Below are 26,150 nucleotides of genomic sequence, written 5' to 3' on the forward strand. Positions count from 1 at the left end.
AGATGCAAAGTGTTTCAAAACAAGACCAATATTGTATTTGTAGGACTACCCAATACTAAGAAAAAAGTTGTTTCGGAAAATTGATAACTGTTTTTTTTTTTTTTACAAAATTTAAAAATCTGAAAATTTAGAATTGTGTTTAAAACATTTCTAAAATTTCAACACGATCGGACTACCGGTTTTTAATTTATAGAATTTCAATGATTTCAATCGTTTGCAAAACTTGAAAAAAGCGGCACTTTTTTGTTCTCACGACGATAAAAAATAGAAGGCATAGTCGAAAGAATTTGGTTAGCATAGATTAGCACAGAATTGAATAAGCTAAATTTTGATGTAACTAGTTTTTACGTAGGCCTACTGGTTAACTTTTAATTGTAGTTCAAACTCGAGTATCCATAATTTTTAATCTTAATGCTCGTTAAGATTAAATCTCAGACAAAAGTTATTAATTAAATTATTATTATTTTTATTAAATTTTAATATGCTTCACTCTATTTGTTCTAACATCACCACTTAGCTGGTAGAAAAGCGACGTCGAAATTTCAAAATGTATGCGGGATGCAACCAACATGAGAATCCAGAAGCAATCTGATAAAAAAAAGCAAGACTGAAGGCGGAAGATGTTCTCTAGATGGAGCCATCTGTTTCAACGGTGACCTTGAACAATGTCGCACAAATTAGAACCATGGCCGTGAATATCAGGAGATTCCACCGGCAACTAATCATCTCGTTTAAGGAGCTGAATATTCATCCACAGCTGCGAGGAAGCTGGATGACGGAAACAAACAATAAACACAGGGGAAGAAAAAAAGGAATAAAGTGTTTAGCTACGCAGAATTCCGTGTACCCGGTCCCTTCCTTTACGCACGATCACGTGTCAGCCACGCAGATGGTTCTGTCGATCATGCTGTATAAAAAAGAGACTACACTAGTCGGAGCTCACAGTTTACTCACAGCAATTCCGGAAGCAACTCAAGATGGCCGCTAAGTATCTCGTCTTCGTCGCTTCAGCTCTTCTTTTGCTTCAGGTAAGCGAATGAGATTTTCTGTGGCTTCGAAATTATTTCACATAATCTCTCACGTTTGGTTTAGTGAATGGCTTGTGGCGCACTGAAGTCAGCTGTCCTGGGTTCACATATTCCGGAAGGCATGCACGTCTGCTTCTAATTTCACGCACTTTATCTCTGTCTTTTTTAGAATAAACATATTGTCACTAAAAAAAACATCACTACAATTGTAGTGCAATAATTAGGATTAGATAAGACGCTCATTATAGATAAAAGCGAGAAGTAAAACATTTGACAAAGGAACGGACAGCAGTAAAATCATTCAATACGGACAAACTAAACGCACCGCCATGAAACTAGGCGGGTGGCAGAAGTTAGCGCTGTTGCCACGTCTCACACAACCACGAGTGTTCGGAGGTTTAAGAGAATGAAAGATCTCGTTGTAGAGTTGCTCTTTGTAATTCATGTGATACAATCTGACGGTATTTGCTCGAAATGTCAGGGATGACACAAAAGTGCCCCGGAAAGAGGTCGGTCTGAAGCTCGAACTAGGCAACACAGCCCGGTTGACGTTGCCACACACTAAGCGGGAACCAGCGACTTTTGTCCTAGTGTCGCTTTGCTGTTTCCATGTGTGGCACCAGCGCAGCCGCCTTTTTTCATATCCGTGCGTTCAAGCTAGGATCCTCAATGTAGACCTACAGTGGCGTAACAACACTTTTGGGGGGTAAAAAATTCAACCTCCTCCCCCTAGTATACATATATCGTCGACCTCATCACAGAGTGTCGTATCGCAATTTTTGTATTTTTCAGGAGAGCGATTTAAAGGTTTTCATGGAACTTACTACAGAAGTAATATTTCACTTCTGAAACTAATATTTTGGATGAGTGTTTACTAAAGATTAAAGTTTCTTTTTAAACAATATTCTCAAAAATTGTGTTATTATATATATATCTAGTGGTATAAAAAAGGGCATAAACAAGATACGACCATTTGTGTAGTATGTCCGAAAATTTGAGATACTTCACCTTTTATAAAGTGCGTCATTACTTCTTGCATTATGTTTTAGCGTATTGACTTGTTGTTACTATTATTGTAATGCAGTATCATTGTGGTAGTTTATCCCTTTATTTCGCCTTGCTTTTCCATGAAAATATGAACATTTTTGTTACAAAATATTTAAAATACTTGTAGATAATGATTGTAATATTTCGATTCGAACAAAGTATGCTACCAGTGGTGGCGATTAGGGGGCGATGGGGGGCAGATGCCCCCAACGTTTTGCTACCTTTTCTCCCACACTATGCTAAACCTTATCTACCAAGGGAAAGTAACTGTCCTCTCCCCTCCACTTTTACCCTTGCCCCCCACGTTTTTGGTACCCAATCGCCGCCACTGTATGCTGCTATAAGGATAGAACGTTGGAACTCTGCTTCAACACATTCATTTCCCTACTTTTAACTGATGTAGGTAAGAAAGGGGAAATATAGGTCCCAGTGGCAGCGAAACACAGTGATTCATTCATAAGCATTTCTGTCAGACTTTGACGAGGTGATGATGCCTTCATACCATTAGCAGCAATTACAGCATTTAGTACTTGTATACCGTGAAACTGTAGTCAGCAAATCGTCGTTCACAACATAGTGCACTTTCCTGTCATTTCGACACGTAAATGGGAGATTATTTCCATAACATCTTTGACTGTTATGCATTTGAAGCTTCGAAGCGAGTCACAAGTCTCGAAGCAACCAATCAACTAAGTGAGCCGCTGACGTCATCTCTTGCCAGAGCATATCGCTAAGCTCTACACGCCCAGTAGGCTCGCTAGACAGACCCGCTCAGTCCGCTGGAGATGTTCCGAAAGTAATTCGACTTCTAACGCATCTCACATTAGTACTTAACAAAGAAAGAATTCTCATATCCCTTTTTTTTAATTGCATTCTGACGATCTGTCTGTCAATGTCTGTAGGTCAGATTTATTTTTTATATTCAATCATTTAAAGGTTCAGCAGATTGTGCACAGTAATTTGTTGGGTGATATAAAGTGAAATTCACACTTACAATATTTGCCGTGTTTTGTGAAACTACACTGTAGGTCCAGTCCCAATTAGCCTCTCTTTGCACAAAGTGGACTTAAAACAAAACTCGTGTTGTGAAATTTGTGCCTTGTGACCTGGGGGTCCCTTGGAGATAACAATCATACATTTTAACCACAGTAAAATTTGGATTCCAATGTTATTCGAAGACTATTTATTGCAGTAACGAAACGAGATTGCACTCGTAGAAATCTTTTTAAATAAAGAACAGTCATTTCTTGTAATCTCATCTTTGATTTGTAGGCTTTTGTAAGGGACACCCTTGTCTCTTCTCTATTTCCAAAACGCTGGATTCCTTCATTTTTTAAAGAATAGTTATAACAACTCTTCCTGATATTTTGAAAGTGTTTAGGAAAGTAGTATTCCATACTATCAGTTTTTCATTAGTAGAGGAAGGGAGAAAATATTGATAGTTTTCTAAGAACGAGCCACTTGGTTGATTGTGTTCAATTTTTGTGTCTTGAACAGAAAGAAGCCTAGCAATAAATTATCTTTTCAACTGAGTTTTTCATAATATAAAATATTTGCTCTTCTTCACCAGATCCTAGGCGACACACATTTCCAATTTTTTTTACACTCAAGTTCATTATATCGTTATCTCAGACGATGCTAAGGAACATACTTCTTCGTTCTAAGATTCCAACCTTGACTTCTTAGTCTATCAGCGTCTTTGTCAACTCTGGAACAAATAGAGCTAGAAATATGAAATTTTGTGAACTCTCTCCAGTCTGCCTGTCTGAGGCATTAGCATGGACACTGGACCAAGCCCCCGAGAATTATGCAAAATTACCTAGAAATATTTCCAATGCATTGAGAATCTTTGCAAGACTTGATGATTTATGCAGTGCCGATCTTCAAAATCATGTTTTATTGTTTAGGCTGGAAATTCAGTTTGCAAACAAGCAGCAATGGGGAAAAAAATTACATTCAATTTGACTAAAATTCTACAGGATGTTGCATGCTCCAAATTTGCTCGATTAAAGTTGCGGTGAAGAGGGTTGGTCTTGAACGTTTTTCCTGCAGAGAGCAATTCCACATTCTAAAGGGACTGAAGGACTACACGCTTCCAATCACGTCACAGAGACAATGTTAGTGTTACAAATAATTACACCCGTCCTGGTGTTCAATATACATTCACTTACTGTACTTTTCTTATGAAACAATATATTAACATGGGTAACTATTGCAAAGAACATTGTCAATTTCTAAATTGAGGTTAGTCACTTATATACAACAAATAAGCATAATTCCTAGACTTGCAATCCTAGGATCGAATCTTGAGAAAGGCATTGACATTCCTTTGCGTTTGTGTCATCAGCTATTGTAAAGGTTCTTCCAAGGCAAGGGTAGTAGAACATAACTTATTCAATATAGTATAATTATTAGAGACCGGATATTAAAGGGATAAAAATACTCTAAGAGCGACAAAAAAGGGGGAAATTATTGCCAAAGAAAAAAGGAAATGAAAAAAGACTATAGTTTATTTTTGCACTCCACTAAAAATATTATTTTAAATGAAAGCACAATATGTGTCATACATTTGTGAAAAGGGATACATTAAATTTCGTATGAAGTAAAGTAAGAAATGCAAGAAATTTAATGCGTTTGTTACTGCTTAAGCCCAGATCGCATTGTTTCAACAATCGGTGCAACATACTCCCAACACTCATAGAGGAAAGGTAAGGTAGAAGGCGCTTGTTCATTCTTTCCTGTAAACTGCACCAAATAGACAATTCTTGAATGTTTTGTTCGGGGAAAAAACAGTCGTACAAAATATTTGATATATTTTTTATAAAGGAACCAAGGAAGATATTTTATTAAAAAAAGAGAATGTAGACTGAAAAACTAGTCAATAAAGGAACCAGAAAGAAAAATGTTTTTTTTAAAAAAAAAGGGGTGGGATGAAAGTCAAAACCATGTAATCTTGTTGGTGGAAGATAATTATTATCAACACTGTTGTTATGATCCGTGTTGAAAAATAAGAAAAGGGCTTCCCCGATGGCGCAGTGGTAGCGTCGTGGCCTTGTAATCAAGGGGTCCCGGGTTCGATACCCGGTGGAGGCACATAGTGGTTCGGATCGCACTTTAAGCTGTAGGTCCAGTCCCAATTAGCCTTACTGTGCATAAAGTGGACTTAAAACACCAAATCAAAAATAAGAAAAGGAATTCTCTTTATAATCCAGTCTCTAATTATTACATACTTTTTGTTTTTGATATTCGTGCAATAAAGGATAAATAAAAAGCTGTCATGAACACTAGCGTACGCAAGATTTTATTTCGGAAGGTCGGAAGAGGCTGGGATTATATATATGGATATTACATAGCCGCATACTCCGGGACGGAATACAAAATCAAATATTACATAATTACCATTTTTAAACTTCGTGTCAAAAGTTGCTGGAAGACAAACTTTGATTTTTTTGGAGTTATTTATTGCTTTCATTTGAAAATTTTGATTTTCTCATGATTTCGGGAGGGGCTGTAGCCCCCTCAGACCCTCCCCCCAAGTACGCCAGTGGTCATGGATAGGCAGAAAATATAGTGACGACACGATTATGAGGCAGAGGTGGACGACCCCCGATTGATCCGCCTGACTCCATAACAACTCTCCCGCAGGATGAAAATTATCATAAATACTTGCTCTTCTAGCCCAAATGTGCATTTTAAAATCATATTGAATGGTATATTAAATGCGACCCCCCCCCCCTACTTTGTTCTGTTAGCGGGGATCTATCTTGTAATCTAAGTTAATTCAGGTTGCCACTTTTAAGGAAGGGCATCCTTATTGTTTAAGTTTAAATCCAATGGCACTTTTCTGCCACTTTTAAAAGTTTGTTAATAATATGGGGAGTTCTGAATAGGTGTGTTTTGATGGTGGGGCTGCCTGATAGCATTCAATTGATGATGTTTGTTGGGTATTGAATAATGGCGGGCGAGCTCTTGCTATGATTTCTCTGTAATAAACACTATTGTAATAATTGCGGTAGAATTGACCCTAATCTTCTTGTAATATTTCATGTTTCATACTCATCTCCATAATCTGAATATCATCGTATTATTTCTCTTATTCCTAGACTGATTGATGTGCTTTATTTTACATCGCGTCTTGTGCCACTTTTGGCTAATTTGTGAAGAGTGATGATAGGATGAAATTGATGAATGGACACTCAAAAACATGCATGCCCAGGTTAGGTTTCGAACCCGGGACCCCAGGCATCGTAGAGCGATGGGTTAACCACTCCGCCACGAGGGCCGGCTTCGTTTATACCATGTCACTCTTGTCTCTTACATTAGAAAGATGTTCGCAAAAAATAGCCAAAAGTGGCACAAGAGGTGAAGTAAAATAAAGCTATTAAATAATAATAATAATAATATGACCCTAAATATAAATATTCTCCTTTCCTCAAGCCATTCCTTTGTTCAACAACACTTGGATACTGCGAAAAAACATAAAGAACTTTAGTGTATTAAAATACATTGTATGCCACCTTATTTCAATAAGAATTATTCAAATTGTCCAGTTCCAAAATATTGGGAAAGATGGCGGGGTTTCGAGGAATAAGTGTCCTTAACTTGTACACTGCCATGAATTTCAAATTCCGTTTCACGAAATAGGGAATTTGTTTTCCTTCATACAGTGTGTTTGTTTTAAATTTAAAATGTAATATATTTTAGCTCTTTGCTTGGAAAATACAACCCCGTTTGTCTAAAATTCTCAGAAGCAATTTTATTGAAAACACTTAAGTATTTTTTGTCTTCAGTGCGGTAATTCAATGTTTTGTATATTTTGGGAAATAAACAGTTTATATATGTATCACCGGTTGTTGAAAAGTATCGTAAGAATAGGGGTTGAAGCAGCACTTGTTGGAAAATATATTAGAAAATGTATATAATGAATATAATAGAAATCAGCATTTATTGGGATTATGGTAAAAGAAGGGTGTTGAAGCCAACATTATTTTTAAACTTAATAGAATAAAAGGTGTAGAAATCACAATTGTTGGGAAACAGTAGAAAGAAGGTGTGGAAATGATTACTTATTGGAAGTTCAGTAGGAAGATGTAGCTTATAAATGTGTCATTGTTAGTGTGCAAGATGAGTTAGACTACGTTGTGGTGTGTTTGTCTCTAGGTGTCTGTTGGTAATGCAGCATCCACTGGCAAGCGAGGGCCAAGACTTTGCATCCCTTTACCTCTGAAGTGGCTGTTCGCCTTTGAGGTCTGTACGCACCAATGAACTTGCTTCCTTTTGCAATGTTGCCACGCTTTGGTGCTTGTTACTAAGACACGCATGTTACTAACAATCTCGCAGTTGGTGAAAGATTTTGTTGCAGGTTTGCTTCAAGTTATCCATCACGACACTTTGTGCCTCCATGTTTGTGTAGTGGGAATGCTGTTGTCACGTAAGCAAGGGGTCCGGGTTGGATACATAGTGATTCGGATCTCATTTCAAACTGTAGGTCCGGTCCAAATGAGCCGACCTCAGAGTAACGTGGACAAACGAGGTGTGACAGAAAAGTAATGAGACTGGCGACACTGTACACAAATCGACAACACTGCTGTTTTCCCTTTCACGTAGCAGTTAGATTAACCCCAGCCCTTGACTCAGTACAAGTTTGAACTTGCTACAGTTTCTACGCGATTGTTGAGAGCGTCCGATGTTAAGTTGTGTTTGTGACGAAAATGGACTGGCAAAAAGTTTAGGCAACGTTTTGCCATCAAATTTTGTGTAAAGCTTGGTGAATCCGCTATTGTGACTTATAAAAGAGTTACAAAGGGGCTTATGGAGAACATTCCCTATCCAGGGAAAAAATGTTCAGATGGCACAAGTCCTTTTTAGAAGGAATTGGAAGACCTTCAACCTAAGATCGTCGATTGACGTTGAGAATGATAAGTAGTGAGTTAAATTTAAACCGGTTTACCGTCCATCAAATGTTAGCACTTGGATGCTGCACCACGACAATGCCCCATGCCACACGGCAGTCTCCATCAATTAATTTTTGGCAGAAAAAAGCATTCCTGTTGTTCGTCAGTCCCCGTACTCGCCGGATCTCAATCCCTGTTACTTTTTTTTATTCCCCCGGTTCAAAAACCACTTGAAAGGGCGCCATTTTGGTACTTTGGATACTATCCAGAAGAGCGTACTGACGAGCTGAAGGGTATTCCAGCAGAAGCCTTCCAGCACTGCTACGGAAAATGGAAACAACGCCTCCGTCGATGTGTAGCTGCCCAAGGAAACTATTTTGAAGAGGATAACCTTGATTTGTAAAAAAAGAATAATATTCATGGTGAAAAGTAAAATCAGTCTCTCTACTTTTCTGCCACACCCCGTAGAGCAAACTCTGACCTTGACGAGATTTTGGACGGCGCGTTGAAGCGTGGGCTATATAGATGTAAATAGTCGAACACTTTTTTTTAAAAAAAAGAGGATGGTATCCAGAGGAGACGAGACGAGATTTGACAGTGTCTCGGTCTTTTCTTTAGTTTAAAATATCCGTCTCGCCTGTCGAGTCTCGATATAAGAAATACGGTACGTCGCCACAAAACGTTTTACACATTTTGCAATTCACAAATTATTATTGATTTCATACTTTTTAACAAAACAATTTTCAGAGCGTACAGTAGATCACCGAAGGAAACAAACATTCCACTTCACCTGTAGGCAAAAAAATACACTGGATGCTAGCTTATTTCAATAAAAATTATTCTAATTGTACAGTTCCAACATATTAAGAAAGATGGCGGACTTTTTGGAGAGTGCATAACCCTTAACTGTCATTGCCATCGCAATATTTAAAATGAAGACATGGTAATAAACATTAGTTATTTTGAGGATAACTTCGTTCTTAACTTTTACACGGTTACGAATTTCAAATTCCGTTTCGCCAAATAGTGAGTTTATTTTCTTTCCTACAGTGTGTTTGTTTTAAGTTTTACCCTCTTGCTTGAAAAATACAACCCCGTTTGTCTAAAATTTTCAGAATCAATTTTAAACGTTTCCGTACTTTTTGTCTTTAGTGATATTATTCAATGTTTGTAGATTTTTGTCAATAAATTAAATTTATTTTACCCAGCTAAAGGAGCCCAGAATTACAAGAAATGACATTGTTCAACAAATGTAGTCAGTACATAGTGATACCGTATAAGATCCTAGAAACGAACCGCATTCCCCTCTGTACCCTGTGGACAAGAGTTAACCAAAATATTAATCAAAATTCGTAAGGTAGCTGAACCAAATCCCAAAATCGTTTACGAAAATCATATAAGTATTTAACACAGCTAAGAAATAGCATTACATTACCCAGCCCCACTCAAGTGCACCATGCAGAAAACGAACAGTCTCGGGCTGCCAGCAGCCATTCTGTTTAAGTTATTGTGGAACCCCTGGCGTCGTAGGGACTGTGCAGACCAGTCCTCCACGGAGATCGTCTATTCCTCGTTGCTGTATATAATGCATGAAAACAATCAAAAGGTTGACACCAACAATTTTATATAATAAGATGTAGAAACGTGAATAAATATGATTTCTTGAGCACAAGCATCATTTTCAAAGCCAGCTATAAGCCTTGGGCCACATTTGGGACCGACCCCCGGGCTACCTTGGGAACAGATGTAACGGTTTTGTATTTTTTTTAATTGAAGTTACAAGCAATGTTACAAAATATACATTTGGTTCATGTTCTTAATTAGTTGTACAAGTTATTTCTTTTAATTTCAGAAATTTCTCTCTCATTAGAGATTTGTAAAATGCCCTAGAAGCTTAATAAAGGCCATCTTTGGACATCAGCCCCTCTCGCTTCTCTTCGCACAGACAAGAAGAGTTAGCTAATTCAAGATTTTACCCTCTAAATAAGTACGACATAATTAGTGCGATTTCCTCCACATATTCACACTAAAGTAGATGGGACTAAATTACGAAGGTATAATCTCCCCATAAACACCTTCCAAATACGAGTAGTAAAACTATGCATATTCATGAAAAAAAATCTTTGTGAGTTACTTGATACTATTTATATTACAAAACATTATTACTAGCTTCAAACTCTAAATATCACTTGTAGCATATCTGACATGTATCTTTTTAAAAAAAGTTATTTTGTAAAATATAATATAATAGTGAATATGCTACTGCGCCAGAAAAAAAAAAACAGAAATTGTTATTGTGATCATGAAGATGGGTGACGATTAGATGAAATTAGCGAAGAGATACTCACCAAGGCCGGAATTTGAACCCGGCACGTTAAGTTGACAGGTCGAAAATTGGCCACTAACGCGTTTGGGTACCAATTCGGCTAGGGTTTAGTTTTTTTTTAAAAATGTGGTGAGCAAGTGAAGGTAGGACCCCACACATCCACAATGTCTTCAATTTCTGGAGACGATGTGATCAGAACCACACTCCGGTCGCGGGTCTGCCAGGAGGTATCCATTTTTTAAAGACAGGGTGTCCTCACAGACACTTCATCCACTGACAGGGTGGGGAATTTTCTACCTTGGATCACCCACCCCTGAAACTGATCGAGAGTCTCCTACGTGACAGTCAGGCGCCCTATCGGCTACACCACCGCGGCTTCAAAGACGTTTATGATCTCTGAGCAGCCTTAGAGATTATCTATGGAACATTTACCCACTAATTAAACTTTTTTTCTTCTTAAATGTGCGTCCACTACTTGAAATTAAGATTAGCTAAAGTGTACTCATTTCATCATATTTACGTATCTATACGTGGATACACGACATTACTCTTTACTTGTGTCTTCTGTTTACAGAACACGAAGACTCAAAGTGGTACCGTTTCAGAAGACGTAGAGAAGAGTGTCAATGGGTTACGGGATGTGATCGACACGCTCCAGGGCAACTTCAACGAAAGGGTTGCATCTTTAGTGGACCAGATTCAATCTGAATTCAACAGAGAATCCAGCGGATGGAGGATCGTCATCAACAACGGAACCAACGCGATGCAGGACGTGGTGCAGAGGATATCGAACGAGGTGAACCTTTTCGACGGTGGAGAAGCATTAGAAAACATGCAGAGCAACTTGCAGACCTACTATGACTCCATACGCAGCAGTCTTGAGGAGATAGATCAGCAGTACTCAGCAGCTTCGGACAACGCCAGGCAGCAGATGGAAGAAACGGTTTCCAACATCAGAAACTACGTGGAGAAAAGGTGTCAGGATCTCGACGAGCTACGTCAGCAGATGCAAGACAGCATCAGCAACCAGACCACCCAGCTGGACCACTTGAAGAACCAGACTCTCTCGGGAATCACCAGAGCCTTTTCCACAGTCAACGTGGCGGCCCTGAACGGTAGCCAGCTGCAGGAATTCTCCGACAACATCCAGAACGCCGTCAACGACATCAAGGGAAGGTTCGAAGAGGGGTTTGCTACTGCCCAAGGACAGATCCAAGCCGCCAGAGACCAGGTTGAGAACAACGTCCAGGGAATTGTCCAGCAGATGAATAACGCATCGGCCGAAGCTAGCAGAAGGATCCAGGAGGCCCAGCAGCGAGCATCCGACCTCTCCTCGCAGGCACAGCAAAACTTCCACGATTATGCAACTCAAGGACAGACTATCGTCAATAACGTACAAACGCAGATATTCCAGTTCGGCGAGAAGACTCTACAGGAGTCGAACAATATTATGATCCAGATCCAGCAGCAGGTTAACAACGCAAGGAGCTACTTTGAAGATGTAGTGAATGCGGTCTTGAATAGATTCGAGACCAACGTACAGAGCATGAGGAGCTTGTGGGAGGAGCAATGGCGGGACTTCCTGGAAGAGGTCAACTCCAGGCTGCAGAATGGGATCAACAGGGCCCAGAACGCCGCCAACCAAGCATCTATAAACCTCCAGGAGGCTATCAAAAGTGGTGGGAATGTGTTCAGTTCATGGCTAGGAAGCATTTCCTCACGTCTCAATGGCACTCGAAGTGGTTAGTCACACACCAAAATTCCGTCAAACAAATAAGCGAAGGGTTGAATGTGACATGTATTTTTTTTTCTGTAAATAGTACAACATGCTGTATAGTCTGATACGGAGGCGAGTTTGGGAAGTTGTACCAAGTAATTGTAGTCATCTGCTTTGAGTCCCAACGTAATAAAGAAGATATTGTACATAAAACGTAGCGCTCTATTATACCTAGTAAAATTTTGCATACATGTAGTTGCACAACAAATTCCATAGATCATCATTGCCAGTATGATTACTATTACAGACACACTCACAAAAAAGGTAAACAGTTAAGTTTGTTTGAATACCACATTTCCATCTTAATTGCATGAACTATACATACACCTTTGCATGCTTAACTATTTGCCGATTGGCTTATCGCTTATTATTTGCAAGTTTATTACTAAAGGGCATGAATAAGTTAAATATAAGGAACAATTTTGCAATTCTATACATTAAATCACGAGGTGTACACAGAATGCAGATGAAGACGTCGATATGGTGTGAATGATGGTATGATCGTAGTTGTCTTAACCCTGACGTAATCTAGAACTAACTGAATAAAGATCAAGTTTATTCGTGGAAAAAATTAGAGAATACATGGGTCAGCCTAGAAGACGCATATCTCGGCAAAGAACCTTCAGTTAAACTAGCTGAACATAACCGAACTTGCAACGAAGAAGCACATACACATATACCCAGGCTGTGAATGGATCGCCTGACCTTTAACAGTCGACCACTCAGCACGTTACGCTGCCTAGGCGGCTAGTTTGAGGAAATAAATACAGGTTGTTGAACTTAGCCCTTTGCATATTTTACTTGTACAATATGATTTGTTCTGTACATGTTGCAGATTCATGATGGAATGTGTGTCTCTACACTGTACTTTCAGAGAACAGTGGGTAATTTCGCACGAAAAATATATAATGAGTCGTCGACATACATACTTACACATATTTCATACATTTTTCTACTATTGTTAACCCTTCTCATTCATTCTGTAATTGCATTCTTAGATGTTATACAGAGTGTCCCAAAAGAGTGTTTACACTCTTTGAACATTAATTATGGGAAAACTAATAACAGAAAGTATGAACTTTTTTGCGTGCCACATATCTTAATGATATATATGTTCATTGGCAGCAATACTTTGTCTGCAATGCTACAGAACAGATCGGCAACTCAGAAAAGAGCAGATATGGTTTACACAGGAAGGGAAGCACAGGTAGTGTCAATCGCATGTTTCATACCATCCAGTGACCGGCTTTGTGGGGTACACGTCGTTCTCCAGTTTCCCAGAGGTAGGAATCTAACGGTGTTAAATTTGGAGATCTGGGAGGTTATTTGACACTTTTTATATTGCTCAAAACAACTCACCTCTGCCACTTTGGGTACACTAATGCCTACCGCCTGGTGTGCTATGATGGAACTAAAAACAACAGAATGCCTACACACGCACACTCAATGTAGATATTGGAGCTTCAAATACAGAAAGTCCAGTCAAGTTATCTTAATAGCTTCTCTGTTATTAACATTCAAAGAGTGTAAACTATATTTTGGGACACTCTGTATGCCCATTTTTGCCTCGAAAAGTTGATAATTGATGATGATGAGAGAAAATGTTTCCTGTTTTGTTTGAACGTCACTTCTGTCTCTTAGGTTAATCGTGAGGGTGACATGAGTAAATGATTCCATGATGTTCATGAATGGAACCATGAAAAGGAACATCCATGGCCAGATTGAGTTTCGACCCACAAATTGTAATGGCAAGGTGGTGAGTCTTCCACTCAACCCCCTCGGTCACCGAGGCGGTATGAAGCTTGTTTCAAGTACACTTCATGCCCTTATAGTACAATCGGAACTGGGCCTACAGTCTTAACAGTCATTCGAATCACTGCACCGTGTACCGTTTAGAATCAAACCCTAACCTCCTTGGATAAAATTACTGTAATGAATATATAAATGAAGAAGAAATAGACCAATTGTAACTACTGTCAATCATTGAGCTGTGATCGAAACTCAATCCCTTCACTGGGTGTCAGGTGGTAGTAATGACTAAAGCATTTTTTTGTTCACTTGGTTTCAAGTTACAGGCCATGTAGATGTTATTGATAAAATATAAGGTAGACAATGTTGCATTAGAATGAAAATATAGAATCCTATGATTAGTCTGTTTCCTATAAGTTTTAAGCTTTACAGTGTATCAATCCCTCAATCCTACAGAGACAGTTATCTTCATCTAGTAACTCCATTGGAACTAAAATAAAACTATACTACAGGAATGTGTTTGTATTTTTTTATATTTTAAGTTCAAGTCCATGTTATGCGCAGAGAGGTTAATCAGAAGTGGACCTACAGTTTAAAGTGGGATCCGAATCACAATGTACCCCTGCCGGGTATCGAACCCGGAACTCCTTTATTACACTTCGCCAATATGCTTTCCTGGAGGCATGAGATATAATTGAGTTCCCACTGTGATTGGATCATAACTCTTCAACACGAATCTGACCCCACAACGGAAATATAACTTTACAGTTAAGCCCGCATCACACGGAACTGGATTACCAGTAGGTATGCCCTAGTTGGCGCTGGACTGGCTACCAATTTGCCAAATTGTTTTCAACTTTGCATTTGGATCTTGTGGCCATTTTGAATTAGACGCGTGTGGGGATTTTAAGCGTTTTCAGACCTTTATGAAATTCGCTGTAACTTCTGATCTGTAATTTAAAATCTAATTATTCAAAAACCAACTTCTTAAGAAAAATTCTTTTTTGTTTTGTTTATTATCATTCTCGTTTTCAGGTTGGTAATTCAAATGCTATTCTTAATTAATCAGTTTTTTTTATATATAACTTTTCATTCTTGGTGCAACACAACTATGAAGGGAGAAAAACACCTGAACTATAATTTTTATGTTTACTGTGAGGTGTCTGGTAATCCAGAAAACTATTAAACATATGAATTGCTAGGATCTCCTTATTTCTATAATTGAGCTCTAAAAATTTTAAAATTTTGAAAATTCGACGGTCTATAACAAAAGGGGGATAGAGAAAAAATCTGAAATTATCAACGTTGTACAAAAATTTGGTGAAGGTTCTTTTTCCGAATGAGAAAGATATTTGAGGACTAAAAGTGGTAAACTTTACGAAAGTGTTAGGAAATCGCATCGTTCCGCACATCAGCCCTTAAGAACGTTCACACTAGTGACCTCTTTACACTCCCTTTGAACTACTTAGAGGGCTACCAACCACTTTTCACGTTTACCACATTATAAAGCATGGCACATTGCACAGTTTAACGTCGAAAACGGTGTTTGAATTATTTTGGCACTTACAGCGTTTATCAATTTTAGTCTTCATTTATGATTAAATTCAGTTACACTTAGCCCTTTAAAATATTAATTTAAAAACATGTGAAACTGGGAAATGTAGAAATTGCAAGGCAAAATATGGTTATGAATACATTTAAAACCTAGACTTATTAAAATGTACATTAAATATGGAACTATGTAGCCTATTATATGTAGACAGAGAATGTCTGAAGTCGTGAACAGCCTAATTTTTTAAAATTAAAACTATTGGAGTAAAAATGTTCAAACCATTATAATTAAGTATGAGATTAAATGTTGTACCTTTTAACGTACCACATCATATTCTACTTGGAAGACACTGTCTTGAATTCAAAGGTACTATTACGGATAAAAAGGCTCCTAGAGGTTCCAATTAGCAACTTGAAAAATGGAAACTCTAACATGCAGCTCAATATCTATACGATAGCCAGTATTGCATCTACTTATCGATATACAATAAATTTTTCTATATCCAAAGCAAGTCCAATGCTTGATATATACTATATACTATAGGCTATCTTTTCTAAAAATTGGCATAATTTTTTTAAACTCTTTTTCATTTACTGAAAATTAAAATCAATTTAATTGCAATTTTTGTAATTATAACTTAAATTGTATATCATAAAACGTGCCAGCGTTTATATCATGATGTTCAGGAATTATATAAAACTTATATTTTTTTAGTTAAAGCATAAACATTCAGCTATATGTATTCGTTCTTAACTTTGCAATACAAAAAACGTATTAAATTATAGTTCCAAATCATCACCGAAAACACAATATGCGTTTTCCAGATTACTTAGTGGTAACCCTATCGCATTATATTCAAGGGTCTCGGGTTTGATCCTCGGTAGAGGCATTGCACGTTGGTTTAAACCCAACTTTCATCTTTGAGTCCTTTTCCGGTAAACCTCTCTGAGCATTAAGTGGACCTACAACAAAATTTTAGAAACATTATTTCGCTGACAGGGGACCATTATCTGGTGAAAGCCACTGTCATTTTAGGTAAAACTTATCATTCTTCAAGTTATCTTTGTCGAAGTTACGATGATTACGGTAGGTATTAATAAAGAGAGCAATAAAGTTGAAATCGAAACATGCTTTTCTTATCAATTATCCTACTTCCACCACATATCCATTATATGTGATTCGATCTTGCTTTTCTATGGACATTGAACTTTCCCCTACTGCTTTCTTTATGTGCTGTGTACGTGCTTCTGCATGTGAGGCATAACATATCTTTCAGAATATTATGTATGCGTACGTGTGAAACAGGATAGGACACGCGCTAAACAAAACTTACGTTCTATAGTATTACAAAGAAAATCCCTGATGGGATCCTTGAATTGCCTAAATCTAATCCCAGAGATGACCTACCATAGAACAGTTCAATCACAAATGTGAACCTATGAAAAGCTATGTCTCAGGTCCAGGACATGCTAGGTCCAGTTCTAGAACAGAATACATGTTTTCTTATCTACAATATATCTAAACAAAATTAAATTGTCCAGATGAGGTATTTTCCCAATATAAAACATGTAACTGATAATGGCTATATATCGAAAAGTGAATCCAAAAATCTAATGGATATCTTCTAGGCTGCAAACGGATATCTAAAAATCATCCAATGGTTGTCCACTGGATATTCCTGCATGTATGTTGGATATCCAGAACATCGACAAAGAACATCCAAGAAAGATGTAATGGTTTGGACATTTTCACTCAAGCGTTTTAAAGATATAGGGCCGTTCACGGTTTTTAACTCTCCCTGTAAATAATAAATGGTTTCATATTTAATATATATTTCTAATTAGTCTACGTTTTAAATGTATTCATAACTATATTTTGTCTTGCAATTCCCAATTCTACATGTGTTATATTTAGTATTGTAAAGGGGATAATTTTGGCTAAATTTAATCTTAAATATCTTTCTGATTCAGAAAAATACCTTCACCAAATTTACATTGTGGTACAAATTTCAGATTTTATCTCTGTCCTCCATTTGGATTACAGAGCGTCAGTTTTCAAACTTTTTAATCTTCGGCAGCTTATAGAGAAAGGGGGGCGGATACCAGACACTTAATTTTTTTATAATTTTACTCAATTCGTACCGCACAGTAAACCTAAAAAATATGGTTAATCTGTGTTTTGCCCCTTTCATGGTTATTTGTGCCCCCAAAATGAGAAATTATAAAGAAAAATATCTATATGAAACTACTATCCTGAGAACGAATATGGTTTGTTGATTAGTTGATTTGGTGCTTTAAGTCCACTTTATGCACAGTAAGGCTAATCGGGACTGGGCCTACAGTTTAAAGTGGGATCCGTACCACTTATGCCTTCACCGGGTATCGAACGCGGGACAGCAAATATCGTAACAAAGAATGAAGGAGCATTTATTTCTGAAGAAAATGGTTTTTCAATCATTAGATTCGGAATTACAAAACGGATTTTTAAAAACCGCAGAAAATTCTAAAAATCACCGCATGGGACTAAAGTCTTACGGCGGGAGTCCTACATGCTGTCGCTTTTCAACACTTGAAGGATATAAAAATAAGTGATTAAATTATTATAACTTTTAAAATGCTGAAGAGAGACAAGGGTTGGTCGAATGGTATGGATTGGCCCAAATAAATCGCGCGCTGAATGCTGTTTTGTCGTCTCTCCACTTTTCGTCGGTTGATTTAGTTTATTTTGCTTCCGCTTTGTGCCTATTGGCTGATTTGCGAAGATGGGGATGAATGATGAAATGATGAAATTGATGAATGGACAGTCACAAACATCCATGCCCCGTCCTGGAATCGAACCCGGTGTTCCCTGACGATGTGCTATCCACTCCGTCACGGTGACATCATCGGGTTTCTGTATATGTTACGAGGTCACGTTCCAAAGCAACTTGTTTGGATGTCATGTCAAGTGAATTATCAACAATAATAAAATGTTTGCACAAATCTTGTAGCTTATTCAAAATCCACACACGTCAAAATTCAATCAGCTCTTCTGAAAATTTATTTCAGACGGACATGCTGCAACATACTATTCATCCGGCGAAATCTCTTTCCACAATTGGACTTAGCAGTTACGTTGCGACTTTACAGTTGGGATCGTAATTGATTTGATTTATTTTACTTTGTATTTCTGCCACTTTTGGCTAATGGCGAAGATGAGGATGAGTAATGAATTTGATGAAGGGACACACAAAGAAATCCTATGCCCAGTCGAGTCCGGCGTATACTCAGAAAACTAAATGGACCATTACTATTGATGCACCAGAACGCATCATCGATTGATGCATTGTGTGTTTCATGGCCTCTGCGAAGAATCAGATTAACATTTGATGAATTTTGGTGCATTTTTGTACATCGTAAAAAAAACCCACAAAAGTGCATCATGTGATGCAAGTGAGGATTCAATTCAGTCGAGATGAAATTTAATGCATCAGTTGATTCACCTTCCTGCATCTTTTTTGATGAGGCCTTTAAACGTTTGGTCTGATCTACAGATGTCAGATACTCGAAAATGCACCAAAATGCATCAAATGTTAATCTCTCGCATAAAACACACATTAATGCATCAACGATGATGCATAAAAAGCTATGATGCCTTTAGTTTTCTTTGTATATAGTAGCACGGTATGCTAACCACTCCGTCACGGAGACCGGCTGTTGGGATCTCAGCCTACATATTATGGAGCATGTATTGAAATTATTTACCCATAATCCTTTAAGACGGTTCAAAGTTTGAAAATCCCAATTTGACTGATAGAATAATTTTGTATCGCAATTGTTTGACGCCCTTTATTTCAGCTCCGTCTGCTAATCACGACAATACGGATGAAAGACGGGTACTCTCTAAGTTATTCTAAACAAAAAACATATTGCGTTTTAGAAATAGTTTCTTTCCTACGTGTTAATTGTGTTACTTTACATATGGATATATTTGCCGCAGTTATACAGATCATTTTGTAAGGTTGCATAATTTTTACCTAGCAAATACGTTGAATGGTACAGTACATTTCCATGCACTATATTCCTACACCCAATATTGCGGGATAGATGGTATTCGAACAACCAATAAGATTTCTCCTAAGCTACGTTCATTTGTTTACGTTCACTTTGTTCTGATACATAGCTGTAATTGGTGAAGGCACATTGGTAGAGGAACAACTATGTCCAAGCCTGAACTCTAACTCTCGGTAGACAACTTATGGCTATTATACAAATACTGTTCGTCTAGCTGTTGTTGATGGTTGATATGTTACATTAAAAGTCTTCGCCATGTAGTAACTAAATCGGCTACATTTTTCACTACTTTCTGTTACGATCAGACATTATGTGTATGGGCTGAAACAGCCAACTTCACGCAATGGCATGATGTATAGCTTCTTAAGCGAGTTAGATCTGCTATGACAAAAAAAAAAACACTTCTTCTAGCCCTTTAAAAATCCCGCTAGTATATAAGCAGTGAATGCAACATGCTATTCTTTTTGTCACATAATTGAAATATTATGCATTAATATTAAACAACTGAAACAGAATCTTAATTAACTCCGGCTAACTTCGAATGCTGAGAGTGTACCAATAAAATTTGTACACACTTTGAATGATTATAAATTCAGTGTTAATTAAGATACAGTTCATTTTAAGAATTTAACAGAATCTACAAACGAGAATAACATTCTCTGTCAACGCTTGTTTTCAAAGTGATGACAGTTCTCTTCCAGGCACTGCTGGAAAAGCGATGCAATGGAATCGTAAACACAAATAATCGTTTTTTTTTTTGCACACTCTCGTTCAATGGACGGTGTTAAAGGTGGAGCTACTGCGGAGCATGCGCATTCTTCTGGTCCCCCTCAAACATCCGGTTACGCTGACTGTGCTATGGACGATAATATGAAACGGCGAAGTGGAGATTCTTTTACAATGAAAAAGGGTGCAAGCTGTGTAGCATATGGTTACACAGTTCGATCGGGAACAAATTTATAGAGTCAAGTATCACTTCCAGGCTTCCGAAGGACATGGAGAGAAGAAATCTGTGGATACAAGCGGAACGAAGAAATGATTGGTACCCGGCTCAAGAGTCATGTGTACAGTCAAAGATAATGGTAGGCAAATTGTCCACCGTTATTTTCATAACTTGTTTTATTCTACATCCTGTGTTGTTTTAAAGGAATGAAACTATGTTGGTTCGAAGCAGGCACTGTTTTCTGTTTATTGACATCATTATTTGAATTCATTGTCATTATATTGTGTAATCCAGACCGATGAAAATGGTGGTGGACAATTCGCGTACTGTTTCTTTCGACGTTGGGTGTACGACTTGTATTTGTTTATCTTTGTATATGGTGAAAAGCACGTCTGTTAGAAAGGTTTCAGACTGCGACCCGCGACAGTGGGGTTTCATTGAAGTGACAAGCGACACAGGCTCCTTTATAAGCAAGGAAGCATTTACTGCGCATTTTCCATTGGAAGTCTGAGCGACACATGGAGCTTGTCGTGTCGCTTCGGTCCGAAAGGTTGCCTTGATTACTGATGGTTTGCTTCTAAGAGATACGTGTCGCTTGTCGCTTCGGACTGAAATATTCATTAGTTCAGACCGAAGTGGCAAGCGACACGAGACATACGCAAGCATTTACCTCACAAGCGAAAACAATGGACCGAGGCAACACCATGCACAGTATTGAGCAAAGGTACAAGTCCGAGCGACACGGAGATTTCACACCGAAGCGACAAGCAAAACAAGCCCATTTATTCTCAAGGATACAACTCATTTGGCATGCAAGAACAACAGACCGAGGCAAGACGATGCATGGTATTGAGAAAACTGTCAAGTCCAAGTGACGCGTGCATTTTGTCGTGTCGATGCGGATCGAAAGGAAGTGTTCAGACTGAAGCGAAGAGCGACACGTCTCTTAGAAACCAATCTTCCAAAATAGACAAAACCTTCCGAACCAAAGCGACATAAAAAGTTGCAAGTGTCGTTTGTCGCTTGCGAGTCTCTCGGACTGGGTCCTTTTATCGTGTCGCCCAGTCTGTTGTTGGCGCATGTGTGGTGGACGGTTCGCTTTAGAGTGAATGCTTCTGTGTCGCTTCGGTGTGAAATACCAATATCGCTTGTCGCTTCAGTCTGAAAGCTCCATTACTGTTTGAAGTAAATTTGTGCAATCTGGGGTGCCAATCCCCCCCCCCCCCAAGGCCAATGGTGCAATCCTCTCCAAAATCATGTCATGCTCCCCCCCAATTATATTATTCGCGCACTCAAACCATATATTAATCCCCACAAAGTAAAGCTCAGGGAGATAATATAATACCGTTCCTCTTTCAAAGAACTCACCCCACCCCACCCCCGTTTTCTTGGGATAAATATAATTATATTAGTAACCCATAACAACAATTACGGGGATTTTATCTTCAGTGCAAATTTAATTTGTTAAAGTAAAATTTTCCTGTGACAAGAAGTTAGAAATGCGGATTCGATACATTTTTGTTCCAAATAATGCACCTGCTTTAAATTAAGCAGTATACCAACACTAAGCATTAAGTGATGTTATTATGAATATTGAGAATATCGCTTATGTCTTGTAATGCACGGTATAGTAGTATTCACTATTGCGAACGAAGCTGGCAAGAAAATTTTTATATCCATTTCTTTGAAGACTTTCAACAATATTAATTTAATGGGGTGTAAATACTTTCCTAGGATCCCGAGATAATTAGTCTATTCCAGCTTCTCTTTTGGCACGTTCGGGATCTAAACGTTGCTAAATACAGTCTCTCTCTCCGCTACAGAAATCCCTTGACAACCTAAGATTTAACACTTTATCAAAACCTTCCTATCCCCTCTCCTTTAAATTTATTACTCAATCCTACCAACCACCATCATTTCCAAACCAATTATAGACTTACTGTTGATATTGAAGAGTAGATATTGCCTCCTCCAAAACATTAATTCTCAGTCTCCACACAAGAATTTCGCTACAGTCTAAGACAATAGTAATACACAATAATTGGATACCCCCCTCAATTTAATTTTCAATCCCCCTCTAACTAAAATACCCGCCATAATCTATCTAAAACCTAGAGTTGGATACTGTCGCCCCAACGTTTAATTCAGAATCCTCCCCCAGAACTCACGTGTAAAATAAGGCCTAATATCTTGGAGGTGGATATTTCTCCCACCCCCTGCCTTCGATAATACCCTTAAATACTTTCTTTTCTTCATCTAATAGGATTAAATATGGTTCATTTAAGGTGTAAAATTTTTACATATTGTATTTTGGAAATATATATAATCTCCCCTGTGGGCACCCCTGTGTGCAATTAAAAGTGGCATGTCTTATCGTAGGCTTTCCCTAAATTCCGCAGGCGCAAACGCGAAGTTCATAGCACACATATTTACCAGCATTTGAATAATCTTAATTTCTGCAGATTTGTTGGCAAGAATTCACTTCAGCGTACATTGTCTTATAACAATATCAACAGTTTTATATAGCATTCTATATTTCCCTCGCTTTTCCAATAACAAAATAATTGAATATATCTAAACTTTTGTGCGTTTTGAGTTCTTCGTGCGTGTACTCCCCATGTTGTATGTCTGCATGTACACCCAAAGGCGAAAGTAGATGAATTATCCACTACCATTTTCATTCTGTCTGTATTACACAATGTGATGACAATGAATTGAAATAATAACGTCGATAAGCAGAGAACAATGCCTGCTTCGAACCAACATATAGTTTCATTCCTTAAAACAACACAGGATGTAGAATAAAAAAGTAATGATAATAGTGGTGGACAATTTGCCTACCATTATCTATGCCGTTGGCTGTACAACTGGCGGCCACAAAGAGGCGTTTTCTTTTCATCAATAATCTGCACTGCATTTGATCATCCAAAGACTTCAAGAAGTCCACGGCTTCATGGTAAAACTTTAACAAATTACTTTCTTGACTATCGTCGCACAACTGATGAAAACAAGCGCTCATTTCTTACTTCGTATGCCGGTGAATCTGTATAGGAAACAACGGGGACTGGTGTAAACCGGAAGTTCCGGGGGACCCGGTCGAAGACGTCTCCAATGTTTATGTTTACATTTTTAACACGGTCTATAGCTGTCTTCAATTCGTCGACTGAACGCGCAGGGAATTCTTCTGACCTCTTCATCCAATCCAATTCAATGGACGCTTGATTTTGAAATTCGTGTTAAAGTGTGTATACATTTTTTTGCGACCATAAAGTTTAGCTACAGTAATTATTATTTACATTTGGAATGCAAAACATATTTATATTTTAAAATTAGCACGTGATTTATTTGTTCGTTCTTGCACTTCCTGCTGTTTCCAATGGCTTGCTACTCACAGAGTCCAAACTTATTTAACATAAGTTTGGACTCTGTGAGGTTATTTTCTGGTTAACAATTTGGTGTACCTTTCAACTTCAGTAGGAGTGTGATTAGCTATAGTTAACTGAAAAAAGAAACTACAGTCGCTTAAGGTTCTCACAAATCTTACATCTCATTGCTTTCAAAATAATATATTTTAAATGAAACATGTTTGGCTTAAACAAACTACTGAAATGAAAGATTTAACACGTTATCTTCAATTATTCTAATTCTCTGGTTCGATAATGATATACGTTTGTGCAGAAAGCAGAAATTAAAATTGATCAAACAACGTCACCAATGTTACCTGTTGCATCCTAACATTCTTGATCAATTTCTTCATAAACTAATAGAATTTTCAAACCTTATAACTAGAACAATTGCAGTTAACATGTTAAATATTTATTCCCAGCAGTTAGTTTAAGCCAAATACGTACCATTTCAATATGTTTTCTTAGGAAAAGTAGAATGCATCATCCGTGACCAGTCAGAGTGGCTCTTCAAAGTTACCTCTTCAATACTTCATTACACAAAGTGTTATTATGTATAATATGCAAAGAAAATTCATTGCGAACAAATTAAATATGAAAAATTAAAATATTGAATTCCGAAAATACATCTCAAATATTAAAAACCTGAAAACAAAATTTGTTGGAAAAATAATGTATTTCTTGTACTTAGTTTTTCTCTAATTTGATTACCATATCTTAACAAGAACATCTAACTGCAAAGCGAGAGAGCCGAGTTCACACACTTGGTTACATACAAACATAACATTGATCACAAACATAGATATGTTGCACGCCATTGTCTCTAAATGATAGTTGTCTTGATTTTCACTTATTTTCACAGAGTTCAGAAGCCAAGGCAACCTCCCTAAATCCTGGAGAGAATCTCCAGCAACTCCAGAACACCATGGAGGACATCAGGAGCAGTTTTGTTGATAAGGTTTCTTCTTCCCTGGAACAACTGAGGACAGAACTCAACACGGAGTCCAGTGGTTTGCAGGCCATCATCAGCAACGGGACTACCAGGATTCAAGGGTTAGTACAAGGAAGACAGGCGAATTCTGGAGACACCTTCACGAGTATCCAGAGCAACGTGCAGTCGTTCATGGACTCCGTGAGGGACAGCCTGCAACAAGCAGGACAACAGTATTCAGGAGCTTCGGATAACGCCGGTATGAAGGTGGAAGGGATACTGTCAGGGATCAAGAGTTACATCCAGGAGAGACGTCAGGATCTCGAAAACCTACGTCAGCAGCTTCAAGGTGACTCTGGCTCCCAGACGAGCACGTGGGATGTCCTGAGAAACCAATCTCTCTCCGGGATCACCAACTTCATCTCAACACTCGACATGGGAAGTTTGAACAGCAGTCAGATGCAGGAGTACTCGGGCAGCATCCAGACGTTCGTCAACGACATGAAGGAGAGATTTGATCAGGGATATGCAGACATGCAGGTACAGATGCAGACGGTCAGAGATCAGGTGGAGGGGAATGTGCAGCAGATCATCCAACGGTTGAGCACGGCTGCTGCAAACGCCAGTACTAGATTTCAGCAAGCCATCCAGGACAATCAGCAACAAGGCTCCGACAATGCCATCCAGCAATATGCCACCCAGCTCCAATCCGCGGTGAACAGCCTAAAAGACCAAGTAAACAGTTTCGCAGGGAAGAGTCAGTATGATTCGCAGACAGTTGTCACCAACATCAAGGAGCAGATGTCGGTCGCCAGGCAGTACCTGGAGGAGACGCTGCGTGATTGGTTCACCAGGATCAACACGTCTTTGCAAACCTTCCTGACAGGGCTCAACAACGAGGTCCAGAACACTGCAAGAACTTCTGGGAACGAGGCTTCGACTAATATCCAGAATTCTGTCAGTTCTTGGTTCAACACTTTAGCCTCCCCTCTCAACGTCACTGGAAACATCCCCTCATCTACTGGGGAGGGTTTTCCTTTAAATTTCTTAGGTTAAATTATTGACAGGCCTGTAATTATTAGTTATCTTCAATATCGTACTAAGTATCTTAAGATACGATATAAATAATTCAAAGTGGTGCTATATTCCTGTAAGCTAGACAATAATGTAATAAATCAGATATTTTATGTAAAGATGTTCCTTTTCACTATTTTCCTGGCCAGAGAAATCATTCAGGTGGGCTACAGGGAGTGAACGAAATTGTTTCTTGGGTCTGTTGCTTCAGTGGTCATGGTATAATTTCTCTTTCTTTCCCATTCCTTTGTTTTGTTTTTGTTTTCCTTCTATCTAGTATGACTTTCTCTTTTTTCGATCTCTCTTGTTTTCCCTTTATACTTCCTCCTGCTTTCTTCCTGTGAAGAGGGGTTTTACTATCTCCTTCCTTTTC

The 26,150-nt window shown here is 38.3% G+C and overlaps 1 protein-coding gene across 3 annotated transcripts; it reads left to right on the forward strand.

Annotated features, from left to right (window-relative positions):
* Positions 1–896: 896 nt before the first annotated feature.
* LOC145988884 (uncharacterized) lies at positions 897–25,896 on the forward strand. 3 transcript variants are annotated; one of them, XM_083124162.1, is made up of 3 exons: positions 943–1,028; positions 7,236–7,322; positions 24,635–25,896. In XM_083124162.1, exons 1-3 carry the CDS (start codon positions 978–980, stop codon positions 25,757–25,759), a joined length of 1,263 nt encoding a protein of 420 aa, XP_082980288.1. In that variant the 5' UTR covers positions 943–977; the 3' UTR covers positions 25,760–25,896. The 3 variants fall into 3 exon arrangements, with proteins under 3 accessions (XP_082980289.1, XP_082980288.1, XP_082980290.1); XM_083124163.1 differs by lacking the exons at positions 7,236–7,322; positions 24,635–25,896 and adding an exon at positions 10,870–12,225 and having other exon boundaries at positions 897–1,028; XM_083124164.1 differs by lacking the exon at positions 7,236–7,322.
* The last annotated feature ends 254 nt before the right edge of the window (positions 25,897–26,150 follow it).

The sequence above is a fragment of the Lepisma saccharinum genome, chromosome 6 (assembly GCF_977018435.1).
Source record: "Lepisma saccharinum chromosome 6, izLepSacc3.1, whole genome shotgun sequence".
NCBI classification, from domain to species: domain Eukaryota; kingdom Metazoa; phylum Arthropoda; class Insecta; order Zygentoma; family Lepismatidae; genus Lepisma; species Lepisma saccharinum.

Excerpts from the sequence above, each read along its gene's own strand:
- LOC145988884 (XM_083124162.1), top strand. The coding sequence starts at position 978 with ATGGCCGCTAAGTATCTCGTCTTCGTCGCTTCAGCTCTTCTTTTGCTT. Across the intron at positions 1,029-7,235 it reads CAGCTCTTCTTTTGCTTCAG|GTGTCTGTTGGTAATGCAGC; the intron begins GTAAGCGAATGA and ends GTTTGTCTCTAG. Across the intron at positions 7,323-24,634 it reads AGTGGCTGTTCGCCTTTGAG|AGTTCAGAAGCCAAGGCAAC; the intron begins GTCTGTACGCAC and ends TTATTTTCACAG.